Source organism: Gossypium hirsutum, chromosome A06 (genome assembly GCF_007990345.1).
Source record: "Gossypium hirsutum isolate 1008001.06 chromosome A06, Gossypium_hirsutum_v2.1, whole genome shotgun sequence".
Classification (NCBI taxonomy): Eukaryota; Viridiplantae; Streptophyta; class Magnoliopsida; order Malvales; family Malvaceae; genus Gossypium; species Gossypium hirsutum.
In genome coordinates this window covers 8081166-8093431 of record NC_053429.1, presented here as the reverse complement: position 1 = coordinate 8093431, position 12266 = coordinate 8081166, and the positions used below count along the sequence as shown (strand labels likewise).

Sequence of the window (12266 nt, the reverse complement as noted above, 5' to 3'; positions counted from 1 at the left end):
TTGCATTATACCACTTGGGGTATGGAGGTTGCAGTGGTTTTAAATAAAAAGGAGATACGACGTATGCATCGAACAAACTTTTGTACAGCTCCCGATACGTTACTGGAATGGGAGTAAACTTTTGTTCTGCTTGCTGGCCTGTGGCTACCACCTTTGGTTGATTTACCATAATTGGTTTCGCATAACCCATATTCACATTGCTGACTTCATTTCTTTCTTTTACAGGGCTGACCTCCTGGTACTTTCCCCTACCTCTATCTTTCCGCACCTTATTGCATTCTCAGTCATTTCACCAGACATAACTATATCCGCAAAACTCTTAGTTGCGCTTCCCAATATGTGATTAATAAAATGTGCCTTCAAGGTATTAATGAAAAGCATGGTTGTTTCCTTTTCCAACAGTGGGGGTTGGACTTGTGTAGCAATCTCCCTCCATCTCTGAGCATATTGCCTGAAACTTTCATTCGACTTCTTTTCCATGTTTTGCAATGTGATCCTATCAGGCGCTATGTCAGTCACATGGCCATATTGTTTCATGAAGGCCTGCGCCAAGTCTTTCAATGATTTGACTTGAGTACGACTTAATTGATTGTACCACTTAGCTGCAGCCCCAGCCAAACTGTCCTGAAAATAGTGGATCAATAACTGATCATTATTGACATGACTAGTCATTCTTCGACAAAACATAGTGATATGAGCCTCAAGGCAACTAGTTCCGTTGTATTTTCAAATTTTGGCATTTTGAACTTCGGAGGGAATACCAGATCTGGGACCAGGCTCAACTCCTTGGCATCCATTCCGCAATGATAACCAGCGCTTTCCAACACCCTGAATTTTTCCTCCAACCACTTGTATCGGTCTTCTAGCTGCTTTGGAAATTCTGCTATTGCCTTTCCTACTTCCGTGACCTCATCGAAGTCAGGGACTGTAGGATTTGCACGATTGTCTTCGGGGTTAGAACATGAGCCCGTTGGAAAATTTACTGGTACCAAAGTACCAGTCTGATATTGGGTTTGATACTGACAGACACCTTCTGCGGAGGCACTGAGGTGTTTGTTGGGGTGAAACCTAGAGGGTAAGTAAGAATCCCGTTATCATCTTCAGCATTGATCATGGGACTCTTCTCCTTTTCTGGCTTTCCAACTAGTAGCTGAGTCAATTTGCTCATCATACTCCTCTGAGATTCCAGCATTTGATCTTTCATATCTTTCTGGATCTTAGGTAATTGCTCTTACATTTGCGCTTGCATCTGTTCCTGTATTTCTTTCTGCATTTGCTCCAACTTTTCCAACCTTTGATCCATAGCTTTAGTCTTTTTCCGTGTGTAGTATTGATGTTCCAGGGTCACTATAATACAATTTTTAATCAGGATTCTTTTGTAAAATTTAATGCACATGATGCGATGAAATGCAAATGCATAAAATGAATGCAAAACTAAAGAGACGTCGATTCTGATTCAATTCCATTTAAAAAACTTTATTAAAAAGCAAAATTCTTTACATAAAATAGATCACATATACAGCTTAGCCCTAATGCTCAACGCTTTAACTTTCTTAAAAAGGCAAGCTAGCTCACGACCCCGGTCCGACTCTAACTCATACTTCACACTTAGGACATCAGCCTGAACCGCTAAGGTCTGTAAATAATCAGCCACTTCTCGAATCTGAGCCACAGCTTCACCTATGATGTGATATCTATCTCTGACCTGGTCCTGCGATTGATGGAGCTGTTCCTTCCACTGCTCATTTTTCGACTCAAGTAATTCAATTCGAAGCTCACAGTTTTGTAGTGCAGTCTCAAGCTCTTCTACCTTCTCTTTCAAATCTTCGATTCTATTCAGGCTGGCCTTTAATTCAATATCAGAGTTACGACCACGGTGCTGATGCAAGGCCTTTTCTAGCTCCGCTACCCGAGCTTCCAACTTCTCTTTCTCACTTTGGCCTTCAGCCAAACTCTTTTTTAAAACACTTTCACGTGCTCGAGCATCATGGAACCTCTTCTCCCACTGATCAGCTCTAACCTTTTCCTCTTGAATTTCTTGTCGCCACTGCTCTGAAGTCTTCTCCAACCCGGCAGTTCTCATCTACATACGTAGCTTCTTGTAATCAGTCTTCAGACTGTCCAGGTCTTCCTCAACCTTTCTTTTTCCTTTACTCAACTTCTCGGCCTCGAGTTTCTGAACGTCAGCATCCAATCTCAAATGCATCTTTTCCTCCTCTAATTGTTCTATCTTTTTCCCCAACTCAGTATTTCTCTCTTCGAAGTCCCATTTTACGATTTCAAGCTCGGAGGGGATTACTTGCAAATATTCTTCCATCGTACGAACATCCTTCAAACTCAGCTCGGGGATATTATAATTAACTCTTTTACTCAACCACCCCTTGTATTCAGGAGTCGTCATTGATCCAACAGCCAATCTCTTCATCCAGCGCGTCTGTTTCCAAGTATCAGAAATCTCTTGAACCTTGTTCTTATAATTCTTCTCCCTATATGCAAACTCACTCTGGGCTAATCCATGTGTCATCGGTATAAACTGCCTTGACCTGTACTGTCTTAAAACGAGCAAAGGGGCATATTCAGCAGCTCCCCATATTCCAAATAGAGGTACCCAATCAAAACTCCCACACCGATAGAGAATCTCATCAGGAACAAACCAAGGAGCTCTCCACTCAACATCATCTTCCTGAAGATTTTGGAGGAGCACGATCCAATTTTCTTCTGATATGTCATCTCTCCTAGACATGGCTGCTATCTCCTTTAACGGGGAGTAACTCTAAGAAAAAACCCGATAGGAAACCTTATCTACCTTCTAGAAATGGCTGTGGAACTAAGCCAACAATAACTGCGCACACCCTATAAATCTACTTTCACTTGCCTTCCGACACGCATTCAAGGATCTGAACGTCTCAGTAAGAATTGTCGGCACCGGTGTGACCCCTTTATCAAGTCGATCAAAGAATTCAACAACTACTTCATCTATATGCCTTAAAGCCTTGGGAAAATCGCTAAACCATAGATACTTAGGGCGAAGACGTCAACTTTCCTCTTTGTATCCGGATGTGCTACAATCAGGTCTCTCAAACTTACCTAAGTAATGCACCTACCATCACCCTTTTGCTGAATTCGAACTGTAACCCATTGTTCACTCATCCCAATGATACTCATTAACTTCTTTACAAAAGCTGGGGCACTAGCAGCCTTGCAATAAACTTTGTCGACTTGAACCTTTGGACAACGAAGCAAAGTCGTATACTTCTCCAAAGTAGGCACCAAGTCCACCTTCCCGAAGGTGAAACAACTATACGCTGGGTTCCAAAATTGAGCCATAGCCCGAAACAAGTACTTGTCCACATTGATATCGAGCAGGTAGGGTAAGTCACCATAACTTTGATAAAATAACTGCTTGGACTCATCATCCCAACGAGCCCATATATCCCTCAATTCCTGGAACTCGTTTTGGTTTACGTTGATGTGAGTGAAGCCCGACAACCTCGATGTATACCCCTCAGCTAGGCTATCCCCTTTCTCAAGTTATTTCTTCTCTGACCACATACAGACAGCCGCATTATCCTCTACTTTATCAAAGAATTCGCTTTCCATAACAAGCTTTCTAATTTAGCAACCGAACAGAAATCGACACCTCCTTAATATAAAATGACATGCAAAACATAATCACAACAAAACACAACAAGTTAGTATCGAAAAATAAAAATTTAAGCAAATAGAAAATAATTAAACACCTAACTGGGTAATCACTAGAGTTCAACATAGCTCTACCTAGGGCGGGCTCCTAGAGTTCACTATATGCGGCTCGGTTCTAAGAAAATGGTACCTGAACTAGCAGATTCCTCAACCCTCACCCATTATAGGCTCATACAGATCGAGTTCAGTTCAGGGGAATACATTTCCCTATGGCCATGCGAAGGTGAAAACCTCATGAAGACATAGGTACGGATGTATCTCGAAAACAGTCCACTAGCCCATGCGGAGGTGAAAACCTCACGAAGGCGTAGTTTCTCACTCCCACTTAAAAGGTGTGACCATAACGGTCATGCAAGATGATGCGAAAGGGATATAAAAACTCAAAATGTTAAACACGAATAAAAATGACCAAAAACCATAAAACCCAAGAAATGCAATAAAAGGATCGTATGTTAAAATCTAAATTTTAAATTTTCGACAAAAGGATAGAAAATAATCAATTTTACGGCTTGACTCTCTTATTAGTCCCAGTGGAGTCGCCAAGCTGTCGAAACCATTTTTAAAGAGTTTTGAAAAAAAGGGGAATCGACTTTAAAAAACAAGTTATGAAGTCGCCACTGACCCTTTTTGAGGTGTAATTGGATCACCTTGGGGTTGATCATTTTAATAAAACATTTGATTTATTAAAATAATAATTTTGGGTCTATGAAAATTGAGAAAAAGGGTTCGGGAGTCAGTTACGCACGAGGAAGGGTTAGCACACTCGTAACGCCCAAAATTGGTACCAATTGATTATTGAATGTCCAATCGTTGAAAATTTAGAAAAAATTTAAAATGCGATTATTTTAAAAATGTATGAACAATTCGAACTGGATTTCAAGATTCACTTGTTTCGAAGAAATAAAATACCACATCCAGCACGTTAGGACACGATATTTTAAGCCTCCAAAAACTGAGATCATTTCATGATTTCCGAAACACAACGAGAAGGGTATTCAATTATTTGGACCAACGAAAAAAACGAAACCCAACACGTTAGGGCACGATTTCTCGAATTTCCAAACATAGAACATTTCCTTATTTTAGGAAAAAATTGATAGTTGCAACAACGAATTAAAAGTACTTGTTTGCTTGAGGATAAAAACAATCGATATTGAGTAAACACGAGAATTGAAAACATAATGCAATTACAAGGGGGGAAATAGTTACAAAAAAATGAATTTAAAGACAACATGATATGTAAGACAACACAAGAACTAGGAATCAATGATATAGACAATTTAAAGACTATTAAATATATACAAAGAAATAACCCAAGCAGAAATTCGAAATAACTTATATGCATATAAAAACTGACAATATATGAATAACTATTAAAATATATATATTACATAAGGAAAAAAACATAAACAAGTTAATTTAACTAAACATGTATATATGAAAATAGAAAAAACATAAAAAAAGGTGTAAATGATATATACCAAGATGCTAAAATATTTTAAATTAATAAAATATACAATGATCCTTTAAAGAGAATCGAATTATATATAAATAAATTTAAATATATATATATATAAAAAAAGAGAATATTTACATAACAGATTTTAAAAAATATATATATATATTAAATAGATTTAAAAGTAACTATAAAAATAAAATAGAATTAACGATGAATATGAAATAAAACTAATTTCATCATAATTATATATATACAATAATATATATAAAATTATTTTAATTAAATATTATACAAGAATTTGGAATAATACTACATAAAATAGAATTTTAAAATTATACTTTACAATTGAAACAAATAAATAATAATAATAATAATAATAATAATAAAGTAATTCAAAACATATGTTTAAATAAACTTTTTAAAAGTTGAATGCTAAATAAATTAAAGAAATAATGAATTATACAAATAAAAAACTCAATTAAAATAAAAGATAAAATAAAGGGGATACTTCATAAATAAAACAAATCATTGAAATTAGAAAAGGGATTGGAGTGCAATGTGCACGAATGCACAGGGACCAAAAGCACAAATAATCTAGACCCCCAAGCTCAGCACCCAGGCGCGGGCCAAATCGAAATATCGTACAAATTGCGGGGATAATTTAATAAAATAAATAAAACACAAATCGGGGCTAATTAAAAAAATTGTGCAAATAGGAAGGACTGGCCGCGAAAATTACCCATTTAAGGTAAAATGCGCGGACCAAGTCAAACGCGCCTACTGAACCCCCCTATTCTGTTTCATTTTCATTTGAAATTCAACCTGTTTCAAAACCCTTTTTTTTTTGTTTTTCAAAAAAACATTTTTAACCTTTATTCCTTTTTTAAAGAACCATAAATGCTTTGGAGTATGTCTAAACTCCTTCACTTTCCCCTCTGCTTTCCAGCCCCAAATCCGATGACAGACGAAGCCCCCCCACAGTGCGAGTACGACGGTGAGTCTCCGTCTCTCGTATTGTTCACATACAGTAGAGAAAAAAAAAGAAATAAAATCGAAAGAAAAAACGAGACCTTAAATCACCTTTTGAAGTATGTTTTGGTTGCTTTCTATTGATTTGGTATGTATTTTGTGTACAATTTCCCTCAAAACCCTAAAAGAAAAAAAAAAGAACCCTTTTACCCACAAAATCTGAAGGCTTTATGGCCAAATAAAAACAGTTTCTTGCTGTTTTTTGTTCAAATGCAGGTTGTGAAGTCGTGGAGAATGAGGGGCATGGAGTATGGGTAGAGAACGTGGGCAGTGGTTGAGGGGAGGCAGTAACTGTTTCTTTCTTTTTTTTAGCTTAGTTTTGGGTTGTTTTATTTTGGGCTTATTATTTAGTGTAATTGGGATGGTTATTATTTGTAAATGGGCTTATTTAATGTTTTTTTTTTTGGTTTTTGTATGTGTATGGGCCCGGGCTAAAAATTGGGTCTACAATGATGATAAAAGAAAGAATGGGCATATAGTCTTAGTAGATCTATAACATAAATATGTTATAGTGTTATAATTATAGGAACACTCTTAATGCGATCTACCTATGTCAGCGTGGAATGTGGATGTTTTAAGGAGCTTAAAGGCTCGAACAACACTCATGGAAAGAAATTACAAACACATGTCTATAATAATGCCACTGGATGTTGTGCATTGACTGGTGTTGAAATCATTGTGTGAGATGTGTTTGATTAATCAGATAAAATAGTTAGTTTAAAGCATAGTCTACCATGCAATTTCGATTAATTTCAACATGCTTTCTTTAAGTGAAGATTCAATCTTAAGACATCTTCATTTATGCAATTGATTTTCAATATTATCAAAATCTAAAATTTTTTGAAAATGAAGAGAAATTGTTTGGACATTTTCAAATTATATATAATTTTTCAATAGTTGCAAATGAAAAGCTATGTCACTTGATTATTAACCAAGAGTTGTCATTAATCATAGTGATGAGTTATGTCTCTTATCATCAAAAGTTATGTTACTTGATTATTAACAAATAGTCATAATTATTCAAGTAGAAATCTATTAAATAATTATGCTTATTACTAAAAGATGTGATTATACATTTGGATAGTTATGTTTTTATGAAAAGACAAATTTCATTTACAATAAATATCAAGACATATCAAAATTCAGAAACAAAAGTTTCTTTCTATCCACTTTGCTCTATAAAAAATTACTATAGAAGTTCTTTATAGAAATTGATACTCTTGCTATGCTCCGCTCAATGCTCAATCAACTGTTTCTTTCTTGCAAGTAAAGTTACTAATCTTTCTTACAAATAAATTTTTATTCTAGCCTTAGGTTTAAACCTTAAAAATAATTAATAAACCTAGCTCTTGAAAATATATCTAATACTCAAATATATATTATAAAATTGTTAAGGGGAGCCGACTTCTTGAGGAGAATTCTTTGAAGTTTGGTCCGTTGAGAAATTAGTCGAACTCTCAACAACTAAAGGTAGGGGTGTTCACAATTCGGTTAAAACCAAATTAACTGATCGAACCGTTCTAATTCGGTTAATTGATTGGTGGTCGAAGTTAGTTCGATCGAAGGTCGGTTAATGATTTTTAGAATTTCAGTTATTGGTTAATTCAGTTAGAAAATTGGGTAAATTAACTGAATTTACCAATTAACCGAAATATTTGTTGTTTTCAACACTTATGTAGTGTTTCAAATGTCTTATTTGTTTTTTCACCTCCATTTAAAGTTTTTTCTAACTATTAAATAAAAGAAAATGAACATTAGCAATGTGTTTTTTTATATGTTTTATACTTATTTTGACCAAAAGACAAAAACATATAAATTTTGATTAATCTGGTTAACCAATCGAATTAACCGAAATATTTCGATTCAGTTAATGTATTTGAAAAAACTTTAGTTCTGTTAACGGTTAAAGATTTTTATATTTCGGGTAATTCAGTTAACAATAACTCGGTTCGGATATTAACCGAACCAATTGTTTAAACACCCCTAACTGAAGGTATTGTCCCTCGGTGAGGATTTTACCTTTCGTGCTTTGTCAAGAGACAACATGTGGTGAATATCATTTGCAAGTAAATAGGTTATAAGCTTCAAATTGGTAGTTCGGGTCCCCGCACGCACTGTACTGATACTTCTTCCTTAAGCTTTGTTGGTCCACCAACTGAGCTATTTTTGTCTCTACGACCCAATTCCACTGGACAACCACTCATATTGGCTCTTAGCAAAACATGAGAGACTAGTTAGGTCCGATCCGCTATCCTATTAATGATACTTCAAAAACTGATCCAACAAAGTTGGCCCCACCATAAAAATATAATTGAAATTGATAAAATATTATAATAAAAATAAAAGCTCAAGCTAGATTTGAAAAGTGGTTAAAAATGGCGAAGGTTCCAATTCGATGGCGTTGCCATTCAAACGCCAAACACTGTCCTAGGATTTAGCTTTACACTCTTCATTGCTAAAATGCGAACCATTATTTTGTTATTTCCAGGAATAGAGAAACAAAAAACAAAAACCATTAATTTCTTATAATCTCCGTTAGTTTCGTTTTTTTATGTACTGAAAGTCTCCAACAAACACGGTCTTTTAACTCTTAACCAAACAAAATTTGCAGCCACATTGATTCACCACACACACAGAGACCAAATCTCTCAACCCCTTTCATATTCTTTATTTTCCTTTTCCTTTTTTGGTTTTAATTATAGAAATCTTTTGAATTTGTCTAGCTTGTTTTTTTGTGTTAATCTTGTCTGCAGACAAAATCTCCATTTTTCATGTTCCAATCATGGAACTGTTAAATTTATAGATTTTCTCTTGCAGAATTTGGATTTACGAAGAGATTTGATGGGAAATTGGTGTTTTTCTTTTTATGTTGTGGGTTTTTGTCAAATTGTCGATGGTTTTATAGGATTTTGGATCAAATTGTGAAAGAGAAAATAAAGAAGAATGGGGGTGGATTATTATAATGTATTGCAAGTGGACAGGAATGCTACAGAGGATGATCTGAAAAAAGCATATAGGAAATTGGCAATGAAATGGCATCCTGACAAGAACCCAAACAACAAAAAAGAAGCTGAAGCCAATTTCAAACGGATCTCTGAGGCTTATGAGGCAAGTCTTTCCTTCGTTTTCCTTAATTTTGTTTCTCTTTAATTGTGACTTTATGGTAGAAAAAAGGAAAATAATGGAACAATTTTGTTTTCTTTATGGAGCTCCATTGTCATTTGATTATGGTATTTGCCTGGAACGAAACACAATGATCTTGACTGTTTTAGCTGAGAAAAAAGGGTTGTTTGAATGAATTAATGTTAATAGAGGAAGGCCTGAAGAAATTAATGTATTTGCTTCAATCTTCCAATAGCATAGCTATTTATTAGTCTTAGATATGTAATCTTTATTGCTATTGCCTTTCCCGAAAGGGAATTAGAGATTGGAGTAAGAAATTGATGAATGGTAATAAGAAGAGGGATAAAATACAAATGCGTCTATGTTACTTGTACTCAGATACGAGTGTTGGTTACGAGTATGTATGGATTTTTTTAAAGTTTTTTCATGTATTTGGAGGATCCTTAAAGGTCGTATCTTCTCTCTATTGTCAAACATGAGTGTTAGACACAAGTACTTCAAGAAAAATAGGGAGTCCCAGCAACATAATAAATGCATAGCATTTGCAGAGTCCAGTTTTTTAGTTTACCCACATGCGATACTCACCCAAATCCGTGTAACATAGGACCCGACTACTCCTAGTGAGCTTTTGGTTATGTAATTATGTGTCTGATATTTCTTTCCAATACTGTATTAGATTCTAAACTATTGTTTATTTTTCCATGTTATCTTGTTAGTCTGATTAGTTATGGTAGTCATGTTAGAGGTCTCGGAGTATGGTTTATTTTAACCTTGAGAAATTACTAGAGAGCAGATTGTGGTGTCTGGCTCCGAACCAGGACTTGGTACATCATAAGGAGCCGGTAACTGCTGAAACAAAAGGTAGTCACTGCCCTAGAACAGGTTGTGCTTGCTGCAATATGGTTTTCTTGTTTATTTTGATGACGTATCTGATCTTAACATGTGCTTAATGATACAAAAATACAATAAGAGTCAAACTTGTCCTGGATCACTATAGTATAGATAAGCATGGAGAGATGCAAGTGCCAGTATCTGTCGTCTTCTTAGATTTCTTATGGGGAATTAAGTTAATTTTGTGATTCAGGTCTTGAGTGACCCTCAAAGAAGAGCAATTTACAATCAGCATGGTGAAGAAGGGTTGAAAGACGTGCCTCCACCAGGCAGCAGCGGACCATCCTATGGAAATGGCACTGATGGGCCAAATGGATTCAACCCTAGGAATGCAGAGGATATCTTTGCCGAGTTCTTTGGAAGTAGTCCTTTCGGATTTGGGTCAACAGGACCAGGTAGGTCTTCAAGATTCCAATCTGAAGGAGGGAAGTTTGGAGGAGGATTTGGTTGCACTGACAACAATTTTCGAAGTTACAACGAGACAACTGCTCCTCGGAAACCGCCCCCGGTTGAGAGCAAATTGCCTTGCACCCTTGAAGAGCTGTATACTGGTTCAACAAGGAAGATGAAGATCTCAAGAACTATAGTCAATGCATCAGGGTATGAATCTTCATCTCATACATGATCCTCTATTGCATTTGCTTGACTGAAGTTTCATTTTGATATACTTTTTAGTTCCTGCAAGTTGACCATCACAGCATGCATTTTTTTATGAACTCAAGAGAGGAAAATAAAGAAAATAAATTATATTTTCGATCGAATGGTGGCTGACGAGTTTATTTCTTTCATCTTCTTTGATATTGTGTTTTCTATGCTTGCATATTGTTTTCATGCTGAAAACTATGAGCTCAACTGAGATATTCTCACCTTAATTACACTGTTGTGATGATGGCATCATTATTGGTAGCTTTATATCTTTGATCTTGCTGATCAGACAATACTTTGGATCCTTACAGGCGGCAAGCACAGGAATCGGAAATATTAACCATTGATGTGAAGCCAGGGTGGAAGAAAGGAACAAAGATTACTTTCCCAGATAAAGGAAATGAGCAGCCAAATCAGCTTCCAGCAGACCTTGTATTTGTAATTGATGAGAAACCCCATGATCTTTACAAAAGAGATGGAAATGATCTTATTGTCAACAAAAGGGTGTCACTAGCAGAAGCACTAGGGGGCACTACGATAAATCTAACTACTCTTGATGGCCGTAACTTGTCATTGTCTGTAACTGACATTATCAACCCGGGTTATGAGCTTGTTGTTGCCAGGGAAGGAATGCCAATTGCAAAGGAGCCTGGTAATAGAGGTGATCTTAAGATCAAATTTGATGTGAAGTTCCCTACAAGGTTGACACCCGAGCAACAAGCTGGGCTAAAACGCGCTTTAGGGGGTTGACGTAGAAAATCTTTCCCTATGCAACGGCACTGAAACGGTCGAATGCGTTGGTGGATGTAGTCATTAAGTGGCATATTGGTTGTTACAAACAGGTAAAGTTGGGTTGCCTGTGTATCATAGTTTTAACTGCCTCATCATCATCTTTCAATACCCTAAAACCCATGTAACCTATTATTGGCTTATCTTTGATCATTATTTTCCTTCCAAATTATAGTGTAATTATTTTATATATTCTTGAGATACAAGGGGTTGATTCTTTCATTAGTTTTGTAACTTGTTATCTTCAATGCAAGATTAATGTGGAACATGTATAATCATTTTTCATTCTATGTAATTCCAACTTTTAGAAATTATAATATATGGACTTACGCAATGTAGTATATCCAGCGAGTTATACATGTATCAATTTCCAAACATCAACTTAGCACCTGTGTCATTCAAAATTGGTACTTATTAATTGTGTGCCTAGATAATTAAAAGTTCTAAATCTAACATCAACACTATAACAGCTAAAAGAAAAACCACAACGATTCACTGCAATAAAACAAAACAATACCATAATAGATCAACTCCATAAACACCTCAAATACACAATACAATTTTACCAATTAAGTTAAGAATGGGTCCTGGTTGCAGTAACTAGTGCTGATGGGAAGTAATGGGATCA

General features: G+C 35.8%; 2 protein-coding genes and 1 long non-coding RNA gene across 3 annotated transcripts; 2 read left to right on the top strand and 1 right to left on the bottom strand.

Annotated features, from left to right (window-relative positions):
• Positions 1–1510: 1510 nt before the first annotated feature.
• On the bottom strand, positions 1511–2083 carry LOC121230468 (homer protein homolog 3-like). Its single transcript, XM_041115357.1, has one exon. The coding sequence runs from the start codon at positions 2081–2083 to the stop codon at positions 1511–1513; it is 573 nt and encodes a 190-aa protein (XP_040971291.1).
• A 3679-nt stretch (positions 2084–5762) lies between these two features.
• LOC121230391 (uncharacterized) lies at positions 5763–6913 on the top strand. The gene is made up of 2 exons (XR_005928363.1): positions 5763–6155; positions 6407–6913. It is a non-coding gene; the product is annotated as an uncharacterized lncRNA (long non-coding RNA).
• A 1613-nt stretch (positions 6914–8526) lies between these two features.
• On the top strand, positions 8527–11906 carry LOC107901389 (dnaJ homolog subfamily B member 4). The gene is made up of 3 exons (XM_016827383.2): positions 8527–9298; positions 10398–10804; positions 11161–11906. Exons 1-3 carry the CDS (start codon positions 9134–9136, stop codon positions 11597–11599), a joined length of 1011 nt encoding a protein of 336 aa, XP_016682872.2. The 5' UTR covers positions 8527–9133; the 3' UTR covers positions 11600–11906.
• Positions 11907–12266: the final 360 nt, after the last annotated feature.

Bases quoted from the DNA above. Each gene is read 5' to 3' on its own strand.
- LOC107901389 (XM_016827383.2), top strand. From the start codon at position 9,134: ATGGGGGTGGATTATTATAATGTATTGCAAGTGGACAGGAATGCTACA. The intron at 9,299-10,397 runs GCAAGTCTTTCC...TTTGTGATTCAG, and splicing joins GGATCTCTGAGGCTTATGAG to GTCTTGAGTGACCCTCAAAG. The intron at 10,805-11,160 runs GTATGAATCTTC...GGATCCTTACAG, and splicing joins ACTATAGTCAATGCATCAGG to GCGGCAAGCACAGGAATCGG.
- LOC121230468 (XM_041115357.1), bottom strand. From the start codon at position 2,083: ATGAGAACTGCCGGGTTGGAGAAGACTTCAGAGCAGTGGCGACAAGAA.